Source organism: Herpailurus yagouaroundi, unplaced genomic scaffold (genome assembly GCF_014898765.1).
Source record: "Herpailurus yagouaroundi ecotype Mexico unplaced genomic scaffold, PumYag 139, whole genome shotgun sequence".
Taxonomy (NCBI): Eukaryota; Metazoa; Chordata; class Mammalia; order Carnivora; family Felidae; genus Herpailurus; species Herpailurus yagouaroundi.
Genome location: NW_024412394.1, coordinates 67551163 through 67569817, shown reverse-complemented (window position 1 = coordinate 67569817; position 18655 = coordinate 67551163). Strand labels below are relative to the sequence as shown.

Sequence of the window (18655 nt, the reverse complement as noted above, 5' to 3'; positions counted from 1 at the left end):
AAATTTTTTTTTAAAGTTTATATATTTTGAGAGAGAAAGAGAGCTGGTAAGGGGCAGAGAGAGAATTCCAATCAGGCTCCATGCTGTCAGTGCAGAGCCTGGTGCAGGGCTTGAACTCACGAACTGTGAGATCATGACCTGAGCCAAAATTAAGAATAGGATGCTTAACCAACTGAGCCACCCAAGTGCTGTTAAATTTTTTTTTTTAACTGTACCATTTTTAACACTACTTTTAGACCATTTTTTTGCTTTCAGTGATGTCAGATTTTTAAAAATGTTCTTAAGTTCTATTTGAGAACAAAATTCTAAAAGATGGCAAAAAAATTATTTTTTTAAAGATTAGGCTATAGAGTCAATCCCAAGCTCTGGCTTATGGGTTCAGCAAGGTTGGTTGCCTCCCCTCCCCCTCTGCCAATACAGCTTTTTATCCTTTTTCTTTATAGGAACTCAAGAATGAGATCTGGGAGTATTCTTCCTACGTGATGTGTTTTGTTAATGATCAGTTCCTGGGTGATGCATTTGATCTTCAGAAATGGGCTCACAAGATGTGGGATGTAGTTGATTTTAAGGCCCCTGCACTTTATGAGGCACTTACTGTGGATTATTCTGCTAAATTCTTAAGAGACACCAAGGCAAGTTACACTAATTTTTAAAGAAAAATAGTGGAATCTTTGACCATTTATATTGATTCAGCACTAATTACTGATATCCTAACGAAGGAATATAAACAGTAGGAGACTAGGTTTTAAGTTCTCAATGACCTCTAATCCAACTGCAAAGGATTATATATAATATTACAGGGTTTGGCTCAACGGTGTGTAAAGCAAGCATATCTTACAGCATGCAAACTGCAGGGAGTGCGGGGGAAGCATCCCTGTTCAAACATTTCTATTCCGCATTAGAGATTTATATGCGTTGGTTATCCATTTGAAAACATAAAGACACCTCCCCCCGCTTCAGAGAAGGTAGAGCTTACCATCCATTCACGCTTAGTATGAAAAAATTTAATTAGTACCTTCTAACACCTAACTGAGAGGTACTGCACTAACAGAAGGGGAAGTTTGAGAAGAAAGGTGACATTTTAAAGCATGACAAGTTGGCAAGAGCTGGACCAGGCAGGCTATGGCCCTAGGGGGGTTTCCAATGGCAAAGGACAGTCATGAAGCTTAAGGTCCAGGAGAGTGAGAGACAGACATCAGGGTGGAATGACAACAGAGGTAAAAGCACTTGGTAATTTTGCTCAGAAACTCTGTTATAGCAACAAGCACCACATGCTGAAGATCATTTCATGCTCATAGATGCCTGTGCCCACAGAAAGGCCCGGTGCTAGGATTTTACAGTGCCAAGCTGTAAAAAGGCAAAGACCTTGTTTTGTTTATCCTCACTTAACTGTACTGCCTCAAACACAACCTGAAACATAGTATAAGCTCAGGGAATGTCTGGCTGAACAAACAATGCACTTGGAAAATACTAGAAACTGCGGGTTATGGGAAGGAATTTAATGCTCACAGCAGGACAAGGGTCCCAAAGGACAAGGTTCTAAAAGTGCATGGTATATTCAGGGAATGGCAGGGGACAGCGAGGCGGCCTGATTAATAGGAAATGAGGCTGGGAAAATGAGAGTATCAGTCAGTCACCAACAATACCAAACTACTTTGATTAACTTAAGGGAAAAAAAGGTATGCCTTGAAAGGATATTGGTAACCTCACAATTGGCAGGAAATCCAGAGAACCAGGTTTTGGGAAACAACAGGAAAACGTGGCCTGAGTCTCATCCCAGAAATGTGCAACTTGGATGCAGCTGCATCCCGACTGGCCCTGGGTTCACACTGCCACCTTCATGGAGAATTACTTCTCAACTGCTGTCTTTGCATCACTCCCTGAGATCCAAGGCCCCAGGCAGGAGCACCTGACTAATCCAGCCCAGATCATATCCCCATAGCTCAGCTCTCACAGAGTGAGGAGAGGGAGAATCTGGCCCCTTCAGTGTCTTTAGGGCATAGTGGGTCCCTGTAAGACATTCCCTAAATAGGAAAGGTATTTAAATGTTAAGGAGGGGAAAAAAACAAAAACATCCACTAAAGAAAGGTTGAACTTACTGTCCATTCTGAACTAAGGAGTTAGATTTTTTCCTAGAAGAAAGTTGAGCCAACAGAACTTTTCATAAAGAGTATGACATAATCTTTGCTTTTTAAGAAAAAGTTTTAGGGCAAAAATGGGGCGGAATGGGGAAAGCTTGGTGGCAGGTTGGCCACTTGGAACACTGCTATAGTAATGTGTGCTAGAGATAATAACAGCCTGAATTAACGGCAGTGAGGAAGGAGGACCTAGATTCCAGAGAAAATCCTTAAATTTTTTGTGCAGAGGTGAGCTTTTTCATGCTGCAGGGACTTGTTTAGTTCTGGGTTGGAATGATATAGGAGACAATTATGTTTGCATGTTTGGCTGCTAGGTGACATTACCTGGTAGTGTGCTCATTTGCTCTTTCATTAGAATTTTCAGAATTATCTACTCTTGACAACTGCATAAAGATAATATAGTGACACAGAGGGAAGTTTAGTGATGCCTGAATGGACTTACGCATTTCATCAATCAATCGTAATTTCCAATATATCATCTTTTCTCCCAAGCCCATGAAGTTTGCTATATTATGCCTCATAATAAAGTTATAATATTCTTTTATAACTCAGAAACTGTAGTACAGAAGCTGGGAGGCACAAAAAACTTAAAATTATAATTGCTATGGATATGTAATACTTCATTCCTGGATGCCAGATAGCACAATATTAATTCAGTCTTTTAATTAAAAAAAAAAAAAGGTTAAAATGACATAAAGTAGTGACAGTGATATCCTAAAAACTGATTTCATCTATGTTTCCTAGACTCTTAAGAAATAGGGTAGGGTAAGTTATGTAGCTTGTTAAATCAGGTGGCATTTTTGTGCATGAGAATGGTGCCCAAGATCTAGAATGTATCCAACTAGATGTGCTCTGCTCTGCAAATTAATGCTACCACGATGGAGACTGGTGTTTTCATTTTAGATGCCCCGTTGTAGAGCTAGACGAGGTCACACAAATGTTAGCTGTCTCTGCCAGAAAGGATGTCAATTGAAAATAAGAGCTGGGGGCATCTGGGAACATAAGGACAGGACTGAAATAACGCCAAAGAAAGCACAGCATATTCTCTTCCCTTCCCCTGATAACCATACCTCCTATGTATATGGCGCCTCTGTTTTCCCACTCAGAAAGGATGTGTTCTGGCTTTGGTTAGCTAATCTGTGCTGACTCTGGAAATCCAGAACATACAGTAACCAAATCCATGGCAATCACCTTGGATGTTTCCCAAAATTACTCAGAATAGAAAATTCCCAGTCTGTTTCTTTTTCCAAAGGGACCAACTAGCGTTCCTTCCTCCACCTAGCTTACACAGTAGGGGATATCTAGGCTACATGTTCTCAGTCTGGTGTGACAGGTTAATGTGACACAAAGCTTCCCTACCAAAGGGTTTTAACAAGTGTATTAGTTAGGTTGTAAAGATTTGATGTAATCAAATGAAACAAACTTCTAAAAAAAAAAAAAAAAAAGAAACTTCTTTGAGTCATTCTTTTAACTTTGCTGTTACCTTTCTACTGTTAATGCTTTTGAAATCTTATCACTGAAAGCATTATTTTGTGGTATTTTTGGTCATTTCTAAAACTTTCTTCCAAGACATTGACCTGCATTATCTTTTTCTCCCTAATTTTAATAGCATGGTTTTGTGTTCTTGGACATTTCTATTGATTTTCATCCAATTGGAAAGTTGGTTTTTGAGGTAAGAGGTTTTTTTGTTGTTCTTTCTTTATTTTTGTTGTTGATTTTTTAATAAGTGGGGGATGGATGTAGGAATCTGTCACTGTCAAAATATTAAATATTTAATCTTTGAAACCTTGTATCTTTATTTGTAGCTATACTATGATGCATGTCCCAAAACATGTAGAAACTTTCAGGTCTTGTGCACAGGAAAAGCAGGGTATTCTCAGCGTGGCATCAAGCTACATTACATGGGTTCAATTTTTCATCGAATAGTACAGAATGGTTGGATACAAGGAGGAGGTAAGTTTAAAATCTTAAATGCAATTTAATTGCAATGTGAAATCAGAATGTCTAAAGTTGTATTTACCTACCTTTGTGAAATGCATATAGAATTAGATATATTTAATATTAGACATTGTATATATTGAAAGGGTATTTTATTGGCCAAATGATTAAGATATTCATATTCTTTTTAAAAATGCCCCAAGTTTTGAAATAAACCAATCTAAAGTTTTGTCACCCAGAATATTCCAAATTAAAAGGGTTAAGGTTAAGCTCTTGATTTTGGCTCAGGTCATCATCTCATGGGTTCATGAGTTTGAGCCTCACATCAGGCTCCTCGCTGGCAGTGTAGAGCCTGCTTGGGATTCTCTCTCTCTCTGCCCCTCCCCAACTTGCACATGCATGTGCATGTGAGTATTCTGTCTCAAAATAAATACACTTAGAAAAAAGTGGTATAAGAAAAATAACATTTAAAAAAATTTTTTTTTTTTTATTTTGAGAGAGACAGAGAGACAGAGAGACAGAAAGAGAGAGAGAGAGAGAGAGAAGGAGGGGCAGGGAGAGAGGAAGAGAATCCCAAGCAGGCTCCGCACTGTCAGCTCAGAGCCCAACACAGGACTCGATCTCTGGAACCACAAGATCATGACCTGAGTGGAAATCAAGAGTCAGAGGCTTAACCAAGGGAGCCACCCAGGTGCCCCAGGAAGAGAACATTTCTAAAATCAAAATATAGGGAGGCCTGGCTGGCTCAGTCATAGAGCATGCAACTCTTGATCTCAGGGTCATGAGTTCAAGCCCCACACTACCCAGTGGGGCCTACTTAAAAAATCAAAATATAATTTTATTTAAAAAAAAAATTTTTTTTTAACATTTATTTATTTTTGAGACAGAGAGAGACAGAGCATGAACGGGGGAGGGTCAGAGAGAGAGGGAGACACAGAATCTGAAACAGGCTCCAGGCTCTGAGCTGTCAGCACAGAGCCCGACGCGGGGCTTGAACTCACGGACCACGAGATCATGACCTGAGCCGAAGTCAGACGCTTAACCGACTGAGCCACCCAGGCACCCCCAAAAAATCAAAATATAATTTTAAATGCTCACCTAAATTAATAGGAGTACTTAGAAAATACAGTGATTTTAAAAGACATTCTAAAGGTAGGAATTTGAAAAAAGAAAGGAAAACAATTTTTTTCTTATAAAAAATGTTATGTTGTTACAAAGTCAAATTAAGAGTGAAAGCATTTTGGTCTCCATTTTTGCTTTCTTTTCAGATCAATCCTTTGACTTCACACAGACTAGGTTTCTGACTAACAGCACAAAATTAAATTTTCGAGGCCTTTTGGGAGGTATCCTTTTGGGAACAATCAGGCAGCAATTTAAAAATAATTGGCTTAGTGTGTAAGGAGATTTGCTTGAATTTGATGAAATACGCAGAGGCTTAAATTAATAATGTTTATTTTTCTACAATCTGGAACATTCTGAGACTGATGAGAAAAATTTAGATTTAATCCAAGCATTCGTAGGTAAATCAACTATTTTCCCTCAGTTTCTCTATAATGAAATCACATCACCCATATTGTTATCTAACCTCATTATTTTCCCTCCTTCTCTGCCTCTCTCCCCTCCCTCCCTCCCTCCCTCTCTCTCCCTATCTATCTATCTATCTATCTATCTACCTTCCTATGTCAGTAAACATAAACATATACAGTTTTTAGGGTCTACCTAAGTTTTCATCATATTGTTATACCAACTTATAGTTGGCCCTTGAACAGTAAGGGGTTTGAACTGTAGGGGTCCACTTAAACACAGATTTTTTTTACAGCACAGTGCTATAAATATATTTTCTCTTCCCTATGATTTTCTTAACATTTTGTATCCTTTAATAACTCACTTTATTATAAGAATACAGCATATAACACATATAACACACAAAATATACGTTAATTGTCTGCTTACATTATGAGCAAGGCTTCCAGTCAACGGTAGACTATTAATAGTTAAGTGGGTCTTAATATCTGGGTCTCCTGAAACTTAATTTAGTGTTGCCTATTATGTGCTGGGCTCTCAGATGCTATGTTCTTTGTTGTTTTATTTTTGGGTTTTGGTTAGAGGTGCCCCCTCCCGCTCCCGAGCCCCAGAGCAAGATTTGGGAAATGTAGGTCATGTTACTTGTTTGTTTACTTATTTGAAATACAATTTCCAAATAGTAAAATGCACAGATCATGATTTCAAATAATGAGGCAGCAATGTTAAGGACGTTTGGAAACAAATGCTGATTACTAGATTCAAATCCACCTGATACATACAAGTTGTGTACCACTTGGTACTTAGGCACTTAGCATCTCTGAATCAGTTTCTTAATCATAAAATGGGGAAAACTATAATATCACAGGATGTGGTGAGGATTCAGTGACATGGTATATCGGGAGTACCAAGCTCTATAAACGTTGTCCTTTCACATATCGGATACCCAGAGGGCTGTGCAGAGAATTTTGGAATATGGGAGCTAAATGTGGTTTTATGCTGTGCCTAAGCATGCTTCCCGATGCTACAGCTTGCCCGATGGGACCAGCAGGGCCTACATGACTACACTGCCCCCAGCCTCATCCCATCCTCTGACATCTCCCCTGGCTCTGCTCCACACACTGGCCTCCTTGCTGTTTCTTAAGCACATCAAGGATACTTGTGCCTGAGGTCTTCTGCTGTTTCTTCTGCCTGGGACACAGCCCACCCAACTATGCCTCCAGATGGCTCCTTGCTTCAATTTCCTATCTGTTTCGGATTTTTGCCCAGACTTCATCTCAGCAAGGACTTACCTGAACATCCTATTTAGAATGGCCACTTTCCTATCCACACAGGTCTCTGCACCCCCTTCCCTGCTGCTCTCCTAGCCTCTTTTTATGTTTTTTTAATCTTTATTTATTTTTGAGAGAGACAGTGGGGGAGGGGCAGAGAGAAAGGGTGACAGAGGATCCAAAGAGGGCTCTGAGCTGTCAGCGCAGACCCCGATATAGGGCTCTAACCCACAAACCGTGAGACCTTGACCTGAGCCAAGTCAGATGCTTAACCAATTGAGCCACTCAGGCGCCCCTTATTTTTATTTTTACAATCAAGTATTTCTTCATAGCACTTTTCATCACTGGACATACTACTACATATTTCCTAGACAATTTGTTTAGTGTCTGTTTATCTTCACTAGACTATAAGTAAGTTCCATAAGGGCAGAGGATTTTATCTATTTTGTTCGCTGTTCTATCCCTGGGTTCCAGATTGGGGCCTGGTATACTATATATAGGTGCTTAAAAAATATCTGTTGAAAGACTGAATGAATAAATGAGTAGATAAACCGGAAGCATACATTCTATTCATTTCTAAAGTACAAAGTGAGAGAAGATATCAGTTGTGAAGCCACTTTGAGGGAGATTCTCTGTGGCTCCCATAAGGCCCACTGTCTTCCGAAGGAGCTCTTGAGATATAGTTTAATATATTTTATCATCACAGTCATTATCATCATATTAAATATAATGGAGAAGATGATGATAATGAGAAAATGCACCCCATTAGCATGCAAGGCTGCACAATAATGGCCACTGATGAATGAGCAGGATGCTCTGCCAGGCAGTGCACTAAGTGCTATGAGTAGAACATGTATTTGTTTAGTCCTCAGAATTAACTGGGAGGCACTTATCATTATTCCTGTCTACACAGATGACAAAACAGGCTTAGAAAAGGTAACTAACATGAAGATTTAAATCAAAATCATCTGATTTTATTTATTTCTTTTTTGTTTGAGAGACAGAGAGAGAGAGAGAGAGAGAGAGAGAAAGAGAGCAAGTGGGAGGGGCAGAGAGAGAGGGAGACAAAGAATCCCAGACAGGCTCCACGATGTCAGCATGGAGCCCAACGTGGGGTTTGATCTCACGACCAGGATCATGACCTGAGCTGAAATCAAGAGTCAGATGCTTTGCTTAAACTGACTGAGCCATCCAGGAGCCCCATCATCTGATTTTAAAGTTTACTTTGGCCCCTCCCCCGTTCATGCTCTGTCTCTCTCTGCCTCAAAATAAATAAACGTTAATAAAATAAAATAAAATAAAATAAAATAAAATAAAGTTTACTTTGAATCACTACTCTGCATTGCTGAATTTTTTGTCAGAAGTACAGAAATAACATAAGATATATAAGGCTGAATTCAAGTATTGACTAAAGTGGTGTCAATATAAAATATTTACCTGGGAGATGTGAAGAAAAGGGCAAGAGGAATGGGCAAAGGATGTTCAAGTGAGATTAGTAAGGGTGGGGAACCACACGCAGATTTGTCTGAGCGAAGCAAACTCTAAGATCTGAAGGAATTGGTGCTGGGGGACCCTCAACCTCTCCATTTCTGGATTTAGCCTTCAGCCACTGCAGAGATACTCTCAGAGATACCTGAGAGGTACTGAGGGCTCTGGAGTGAATCATGAGGGGTGTATCAGACGGAGGAAAGTTGAAGACTTCAGGCTTAATGTGAACTTCTGGGCCCATTTTGTGAATGTAATTTAAATGCTGCATGCCTGTACTGAATAAATTATCTCCATATGCTTGCTGTTGCATCTGATTGTTAAAAAAACAGCACGCTTTTATACAGGTAAATCACTCACACTGAGTTAAAATGGCACAGTCTTTCAACAGATACGTATTGTACACTGTACTCAAGGAGGGTGAATGAGACAGGGGAAGAAGTAAAGAGGGGCTGATGGGGGAGCTGGATATGCAGAGCTCAGAGAACTTTATTTCCACCAAGAGTCTGATATTTGCATTAGTCAGCTTTGTCTCCCTTTTAGTTGTAAATAGAGAAAAAGTAACTTGTGCATGGAGGATGTTTATAGCAGGAGCGCTAAGGCAAAATATGTACATGGTACATATACTGCAAAATGAGACATAACAAATACTTTAAAAAATACCCACTTCATTATATTATAAAGGAACTTCATTTCCAAAATACTGGCTAAATAAATGAATGATCATTCTAGGGTTCCAAGGAATGAAAATTTGAACACTGATTATTTTCACAGCAACTATTTTTATTCCTGTTCCAAAAAGACCTTATTGTTCCTATTCCATTCTCTCAGTTTCATCTTTCCCTTTTCCTTAAAAGCAAGATGGACTATGGAACTGTGGAATAACCCGTGGAGCAAGCAGAATTTCTATGAACACGCTTCCTTTTAAATTGTGGCCACAACTGTAATTGAATACTTCATCATTTCAAAGGTTTTGCATTATAATTTAACCTACCTCAGAGAGTTATTATCAGGGGAAAAAATAAGATCACGAATGTTAAAATGCTTACAAAATATGCGTGAAAGCGTTATAGTAATTTTTTCATGGTGTAGGTATTGAACAGTTAAGTATATTATAACTTACTCTAGTCACTGGTATAAGTGGAATCATAATTTAAAGCACACCCCCACCATTACTCTGCTCTATTTTAGTCTCAAAATTCTGATGTTTGTTTATTGTTATTTCTCAGATATAGTAGCTGGAAAAGGAGATGATGGCGAGTCAATTTATGGACCAACATTTGAAGGTCTGTATCTTTAAATCTGTCAGTCATGTATCAGCTGATAATTCAAATCTAACAAGACTGGACAGTTCAAACTCCAAATAAGATGGTGTTTGAGGTAACATGCTAAATTATATTATTCCGTTAGGACAAATTCCTAGAATCAGTATTGTATGGTCAAAGGGAATTTATAATTTTTAAGGCTTGTAATTTGCCATGCTCATACCCAGAATTTGGTACTTTGATAATCATCCCATTAAGACTGCTATTGGGTATCCTGGGAAGATGGTAACGGTGATGGCATAGTTTTTGAATTTTTTGAAATTCCAACATAAAAACAGACCACATAAGTAGATAGAAAAACTAAAAACCCATGGATAACACTTAACAACAAAACTAGGTGACAATGTATCCACATGAATTCTTAAATACAAACAGATGAGGACAAACTACCAACAGCTATGAAATCTGCATGGCGTCAGGGTCTGTGTGGGAGAAAGCAGGACATCCAATAGAGGTGAAAACAGGAGAACCCCAAAATAGCCAGCAGTGGGTGAGTACAAGGGGTCTCTAGTAAGATTTGAGAGGCTGGAGCAGCCTAACCTCTCTGAACTCTGGAAACCGATCTGGAAGGGCACTCTTCCAGGACAGGTCCACAATGAGGAGGAGGTGCCATGAATGGAATCAGAGTCGTGCAGGATACAGGGACAACGGGGACAGGGCCAGGAAATGTCAAAGAGCAAGCTGCCATTCTTCTGAACACTACATGAAAACAACACAAGAGGGAGCTTTGTGAAGGTAGAAAAGCTACCTCCCTTCTAAAACCACGCCTCCTTCTAAACGTTTAGGAATCCTAATTTTACATAAAAATAGGCAACAGAAATTTCAGGATTATTATTAGAAGTAAAAGAGAATAAGTAGTAAAGGAACATCACTACGGATAATAAAAATACACTGGAAAAACATGCTCAAAAAACAGATCAAAACTGTAAAAATTTAAGGATTAGCCAGAAGACATTGAGAATAGGATACAAGACAGAAAAACTCATATATAAGATTTAGAAAAGACATGAGGTTACAGAACTAGGAAAGAATTAACAGTAAAAGAAAATTTCAGAAATAAACAAACTAGAAGGACCATATGCCAAAGAAACATGACTAATATGTGTCTTAAAAGAAGTAAAAAGTAGAAGGAGGGATTTTTTTTTAACAAGAAGAAATGAAGAAAAAAAATACAGAAGAAAGTGACAAAAAGGAAAGCTATAAAGAGGAGATCCAACATACAGATGATAAGTATCCCAAAAGAATTAAACAAATACATAGGAATAGAACAAATATTAAGAATTAATATTGAAAAAACTGTAGTGAATTTTAAAAGGATTTGATGTTCTATCTTGTGTTTTGGTGTTGGTTCCACAGCTATACACAACGAACTGTCAAAATGCATCAACGTGAGCATCTAAGATTTATGCATTTGATTGTATGTTTATACCTCAAATAAAACTATATACATAAAAACTAGGGGTGCCTGGGCGGCTCAGTTGGTTAAGCATCTGACTTCAGCTCAGGTCATGACCTCACAGTTCATGAGTTCAAGCCCCGTGGTGAGCTCTGGGGCTCTGTGCTTACCGCTCAGAGCCTCGAGCCTGCTTTAGGTTCTGTGTCTCCCTCACTCTCTCTGCCCTTCTCCCCGCTTGCATGCTCTCTCTCTCGCTCTCTCAAAAATAAATAAACACTTAAAAAATATATATGTATAAAAACTTGACACTACTTACTGAAAGAGAACATTGCCACCTGGTAATATTAAACCAGAACAACCAACACTAAGACATATTAACATCATTGGACAGTTCAGAAAGGAAAAATTCTTTGGGCAGGTAGGCAAAAAAAGCAAGTGATTTACAAGGGAAAGCAAAGTAGGTTATCATATTCTTTGACATCATATTATTATGCCACAAGAAAATGGAGTAATATGATGTTCAAGGAAAGGAAATGTGAGCTAAGGATTTTATATCTAGCCAAACAATCTGAATTACAGAGGCCACACATACTTTTCAATATGTAAAACTTTAGAGAATAATGTTGTCACAATCCCTTCCTGATCTTGAGGAATCGACAGTAAAATGAGTTTCACACAAACAAATTGTAAGAGAGATCTTGACATAAGGATTGGTGACAAGCAGTAATCATAGCGACTTGTGAAACTAAAATTTAGTGAGGCATAAAGGGTGAGAGTATGACACGTAATGACTGAATCTGTAGTGTACCTTTTTAAAACTGGAAGAAAGTGGGAGAATATATGCAAAAAACTGCTTTAACTATTTTCAGTAATTATACTGGTGATGGTATTATTTATTAATATTTTTATTCTGAGACTGTTGTATGTATAATATGGAAAAAGTAAGTAATTATAGAATACTCTAATTTCACCATTTTGTATGTCCTTGAGAATTAGGATTTTCAATGTGGATGAAGGGAGACACAATGAAATATGTGAAATAGTCATAGAGGCTAATAAGTAAAATATTCTGTATTGGAAATACCAGTTTAAAATCATGCAGTACATATCTACATATGTAGGTCTGTCCACTGAACTGGTCTACAATGACCAACCTAGTAGCCTTCTACATTCCTAGCATTTAGATTGTTATTTTGAAATGTCACTTCTCACTTAAAGAAACCAGGGCTCCTGGGAGAAATGGCAGATTCCAGTTCCGGGACAGGAAATTACAAAATGAGCCTGGAACCTCATGTTCAGTCATGCTATCATCAGATAGCAAGAAAGCTATTAAAGATATACTAGGGTCATGTCAAAGGCCTTGGGAGACAATTTGAAGAGGCTCTTGCTGGCCAAAGATTTGAGCTTCAAAAAGAACCATAATTGCAAATAATTGAAACCCAACCAATATTTTAAATCCATGAGTTCATAATGATATCATATCATAAAATAAAGCCTAATAATTTATCTTTGGGGGAATGATGAGAAACAAATTCATTATCTTAAAAATGGATAAATATGAGCAAAGAATCAAGCATTTATCTTGCCTTTCCTATATGAACTATACCAAATTGTAGATAAAATTGCTAGTTATAAAAGCATTCCAATAAACAAGTGAGAAGGAAATAATAGAATAGCACCATTTTGCTGCCCCCAGTGAAATAATGGATCTAGGCTTTTGCTGCATTGGTATCTACTAACTTCACAAAAACAGAGAAAACCAGATATTATGAGCTTTCTGGGGAGACAACACATCACCAAAGGGACAAAGCACGAGTCCGATTAAGGCTCTGGACCCAGCTGCCAATTTGCAGGAAATAAAACCAGTTCTGATGTAATATGGTCTTAAAGATCTCTGCACGATGCAAAATCATGCAATAAAAACTATAGGACTTATGGCAAAAATGAAGTACAAAAAAATCCCTTCCTCAGTGACACACTGAAATATATAGCAGCCTGATAAAAATAGTAACACAGTGTTACATATATTGTATGGTCAAGAAACACATAAATACTATAATAAATTTGGCACCCTACCTTGAAAGCTCTCTGATGTTCCTGGAAGTGGCGTGGGAAGAGACGCAGCTTGTGAATGACTGTGAAGTGGTAGGAGGAGGGTCCTCTGAAACTGGAGGCAAGTTGTAACATCAGATGTGGGTGGATGCCGCTCATACGTGGTGACCTGTGAGATGTCTGAGGTGTGTGTGTACCTGTGCAGCTCGGTTCAGCTGGGTGCCATTTTCCACATTTCCCTGGTGTTTGTCCTAGACATTGCACATAAACATGGCTGAGATTCATTATGCTCAGTTGTTCCCTAATCTTTCAATCAAGTTGAAACAAACTTGCATTTTCAACAGAAGTATTAGAGCCCAAACGACAGGATGCAAAGCAGAGAAACATACTGAACTGCACGTGCAATCAGCAAACTTCAGACTGGGAAAAATTCTAGAGGTTAAACAGTTCAGGTTCATTAACAGATAAGAGTAAGTAAAGGGGAAAGGGGCAGAACTTGAAGATTAAAGGAGACTTAAAAGGCATAACAACAATTTTAAAATGGTGAAGACTAAACCATACTGCCTGGTAAGTACTAATAGCTGTTGACTAACTGCTAACACTGTCGACCTGAAGATTTACCAAAAACATAAATAGTCGATTAACATATATTTTGTATGTTTTATGTATTATGTACCATATTCTTACAATGAAAAAGCTAGAGAAAAGAAAATGTTAAGAAAATTGGGGTATCTGGGTGGCTCAGTGGGTTGTCTAACTCTTGGTCTCGGCTGGGGTCATGACCTCATAGTCTGTGAGTTTGAGCCCCACGTCAGGCTGTGTGTGCAGGGCCTGTTTGGGATTCTCGCTCTCTCCCTCTCTCTCTGCCCCTCAACCCCCCCTCCCCAATAAATAAATAAACTTAAAAACAATGTTAAGCAAATCATAAGGCAGAGAAAATACATTTAGAGTTATGTACTGTATTTATTGAAAAACATCCACATATGAGTGGATCCCCACAGATCAAAGCAGTGTTCTTTAAGGGCCAACTGTATACGGAAACATTAAGTATGAAAGTATGTAAAAGTCAGGGGAGTGGTTACTTTTGAAGTATTCAAGGCACTTTGGGGGAAGCTGGCAAAGTTTTTTCTTGGCTTGAGTGGGGATTAAATGGGTGTTTGCCATATAATAACTAATAATAATTCTAACTATACACTAGTTTTCTATAGCTTTTTGTGTCCATATTTTAATACAGTGAAAAGGTTTTTTTTTTTTTTTAATAATATTGAAGGAATACCAAAGTGAAGGGAAAAAGAAGTCATTTTTCTTCTAAATTCACGTGGAGCCAGCTTTATTAAATGAAGCCATCCAAGTGACACCTTTTATTTACTTACTCATTAATAAAACATTAAACTCCTAGTTAGGGGCCTACATGGTGCCAGGGCCTTAGGAAAGAAAGATGATACGACCAAGTTTCCGGCCTCAAGGATTTTAGGTTTGGTGCACACAGATATTTCAACAGATTAGCTACAGGCACTGTGCCAATTGCTGTTACAGAGGAAGAACGGAGTGCTGTGGGAGAGAACCGACAGCTGCCTGGGAGAGTTGGGGGCGGTGGCCCAGAGTAGCTTTTGAGTGGGTCTTAAAATAAAACATTGCAGATGGGGAAGGGACATTCCTGGAAGCTTTCTTGATACCCTTAATCCCTGATGAGAATCCACCATCTCTCTCCACCCCACAGCTGCTGTCAGATCACCCAGACTCCTGTTTGGAGGCAGAGGCTCAGACAACATGGGCCTTCTGTCCAGCAGGAGACCGATCTCTTAGCTCAACTCCCTGCCTGCCCCCGGGACAACCCTGTGCCTCTGTTGATTATCCCTCACTCCTACGCTCAGACTTTTGGGGAGATTTAGTCTCCAGATGGAGGCCTAGCTGTCCTCTGGTGCCTGGGGAGGCCCAGCGTGTTTACAGAGGCCTCCATTACTCAGTATGTCTGCAGGTGCAGAATTAGAAATTCAGCAACCCATCAAATGAAAACGAGAGATGCCTCTGAGGGAGAGATGAGGACTGCGCTCAGAACAGCAAAACATGGGTTTCCCTCCCTCTTTCACGCCCTGTGGGATATTTACACATCGGACAGCCAGGCCTTCCTCTGCATCTCTCTCATTGAACCCTATTACCACGAGCTGCAGAATCGAAACCAAGGGCTTGCTAAAAAAACCCCAAAAACACAAAACCCGCAACCACAAAACTCACTTTTATTAAGGTTAACACAATGAATTTAAAAAGAATGAAATAAATAATAATTTAACTGGATGATTATTTTATAAATTGGTTTATCATTTTTTTAACTTGAAGAAAGTCTGTTTTGCTTTGTTTTGAATCACTATTTCTTAAATTGTCTTCCCAAATCCTATTCTTAATGTTACAAACTGAATATTAACCCCTTTCTTTCTCCGTGTATTCCTTGTATAATATTCCTAATCCTTCCCACTGGCCAAGATTGGCGATTAGGTAGTTTGGGCTGACTAGATAAAATGTCATTTATACAAAAAAAAAAAAAAAAAAAAAAAAGAAAAAAGGTATATATTTTAAAATACTGTATTATCCTTGTTACATTATTAGCTTGTGCCCTAATTCACAGATACAGCAGTTAAGATCCATTTGTCCAATTCTTAGATCTCCTTATCTTTAAATGAAAGTGGACATTAATAAAAGGCAAAGAACCTGATGTACTGTCAATATTCAATAATGCAACTAAAAGTTATACAAAAGTATTTTTTACTAGAAATGAGAACTGAAAATAGTATGGTCTGGGTAGCCATTTAAGGGCTATTTTTTTTTAATTGTGACACATATATAGAAAGTGCATATGTACAATTAAAACATTATTATAAGGCAAACCCCCACATTATCACCCTTGTCAAGAAATTAAAACTGCCAGCATGTCAGAAGCACCCCATTTGTCCATCCTCAGCAATAACTCCACCTCTCTCAGAGGTAACAACTAGCCTTTTTCCTTGCTTTTCTTGATAGTTTTACCACCCATGTATATATTCCTAAACAATATAGTTAAATTTTGCCTATTTTTTAATTTTATGTAAATGGAATCATACTATAGGCATTCTTTGTGTGGCTTGCTTCTTTTGTTCATCACTGCCTATGAAATTCATTCATGTTGTCTATATAGCTGGAATTCTCTCATTTTCACTAATGTAATATTATAAATATACTGTATTTATCCACTCAAGTGTTCATAAATGCTGGCTATTCATTCCTAATGTCACACACACAGTCAACATGCTTATAAATAAGTACTTCATGAAAGCAATAATTAAAACATACTAAGTAGCATACTTTTTTTTTCCTTTAAAAAAATTTTTTTAATATGAAATTGGTTTCCATACAACACCCAGTGCTCATCCCAACAGGTGCCCTCCTTAGTGCCCATCACCCACTTTCCCCTCCCTCCCACCACCCCCCTCCCCATCAACCCTCAGTTTATTCTCAGTTTTTAAGAGTCTCTTATGGTTTGGCTCTCTCCCTAACTTTTTTTTTTCCCCTTCCCCTACCCCATGGTCTTCTGTTAAGTTTCTCGGGATCTACATAAGAGTGAAAATATACGGTATCTGTCTTTCTCTGTATGACTTATTTCACTTAGCATAACACTCTCCAGTTCCATCCATGTTGCTACAAAAGGCCAGATTTCATTCTTTCTCCTTGCCAAGTAGTATTCCATTGTGTATATAAACCACAATTTCTTTATCCATTCATCAGTTGATGGACATTTAGGCTCTTTCCATAATTTGGCTATTGTTGAAAGTGCTGCTATAAACATTGGAGTACAAGTGCCCCCATGTATCAGTACTCCTGTATCCCTTGGGTAAATTCCTAGCAGCTAAGTAGCACACTTTCATGTACTTTTATATAACAAATAATTAGTGAATAACTATTATTATTTAAATAGAATGGTAAAAGTAGAACAGTGGGTTTACAAAACTGATATTGCTGGATTCAGGTCAGATTTGTACTTGATATTATTGCCTTCAGCAAATTATATGGAAATGTCCTAAACTGTCTGATGATATTTTTACCAGAGAGAATGCATGGCAGTTTTCCCAGACTTACAGTATTTGCTTCCTTTATAACCATCGGAATGAGCTTTTTTTTAAACAAATTCAGAAACTGATTTTCTTCAGCACATAAATTTCTGATTTCTCTTTCGGTTACATTTTACTCTTAATGTTGTATATCACAAACGATGCTAGTTTTGACCACAGAGCAGTAACTAGATTCCGTATCTTCCATACCTTATGATAAATGGCAGAGGCAAGAACTCCTGAGTCACAGGCAAGGTAATGAAAGGGTTTGGAGTTCCTAACATAGCTTTTAAACTTCCTTCCACGCCTCAATTAACATGACCTAAAAATAAAACTATTACTAATTATGCTGTTAGCTGCACTCAAATTTAAAAATTTTCCTATTTTAAACATGTTTTTTGTTCCTCCTACTTCAAAGCATTTTTATTTATTTATTTTTTTTGTATATTGTTGAAATTTTTCTTTTCTATTCAGGGCTACCGATAGAGTTAAAATAATCTATAGCAGTTAATTAACCCACTCAGACAAAGCGAAGGGAAAAAGAAAAAAGGTTTGGTTGACTTAATGATCAGTAGTTTTGTTTTTCCTGTCCTCAAAAAAATGTGAGCAGACTAAATTTACATTTTTTTAAATGTAAATCAAAAGCGTTAAGTTCCTACTTAGCACTCAGAATACACTAGGCATTCAAATAATATTTATCAAGGGGAACCTGGGTGGCTCAGCTGGTTGAGCAACCGATTCTTGATTTCTGCTCAGGTCATGATCTCATGGTTTGAGTTCGGTTTGTGAGTTCGAGCCCACTGTCAGTGCGGAGCCTGCTTGGGATTCTCTCTCTCCCTCTTTCTCTGGCCTTTCCCCACTAGTACTCTCTCTCTCTCTCTCTCTCAAAATAAATAAATAAACTTAAAAATTTTCAAAAAATATTTGTCAAATGAACAAATGTTGAATTAAACCTGGGATTTTCATTCTTCATCTTAATATTGTTACTCGTAGGAAAATCTCTCCCTATTAATGTAAAAATACTATTCAGATATCCATTTCTCAGGAAAGCTTCTCTAAGGACAGAGTTTTATTTTGAACTCTATTATGCCACTGGCTCCCATCTTTAAGTGGATAATATGCTCCAGCATGGCTGGGGGCCACTCATTCCCCAAGTGAGCTGTGAAGCAGGTACCAACAGTCTTAGCTGCATCTCATGCCAAGTTATGGGAAGGGTCACTACAGGTTATTATTCATGGCAAAAGCCTCCACCAGTAACTGTGTAGAGAAGGGGGTGGGGGGTGGGGTGTTGGCTCCCTTCCCCTCAGTGGGATGCTTTCCAGAAGCAGGAGCAGGTCAAATTCTACCCAAGGACTTTACTTGGTTGTGGCACCGTCACTGAGGGGTTTGGAAGCAACATAGATAGCCTCAGGTCCCTACATTCCACATCAACATTCTGTTAAAACAATTG

At 38.3% G+C, this 18655-nt stretch overlaps 1 protein-coding gene across 5 annotated transcripts in view; it reads left to right on the top strand.

The window, feature by feature from the left end:
- Positions 1-18655, top strand: part of PPIL6 (peptidylprolyl isomerase like 6) — a 32306-nt gene that overhangs the window by 7204 nt on the left and 6447 nt on the right. For 3 of the 5 annotated variants that reach the window (XR_005789952.1, XM_040474359.1, XM_040474357.1), the window contains 4 exons: positions 444-632; positions 3748-3810; positions 3944-4091; positions 9583-9639. Coding sequence is in view for 4 of the 5 variants with exons in the window: in XM_040474359.1 (XP_040330293.1) it covers positions 444-632; positions 3748-3810; positions 3944-4091; positions 9583-9639 (457 nt within the window). In the remaining variant the exon portion in view is untranslated. Of the gene's footprint in view, positions 1-443; positions 633-3747; positions 3811-3943; positions 4092-9582; positions 9640-14846; positions 15326-18655 lie in introns of those variants that run through there. The other 2 variants (XM_040474360.1, XM_040474358.1) reach the window with 2 other exon arrangements.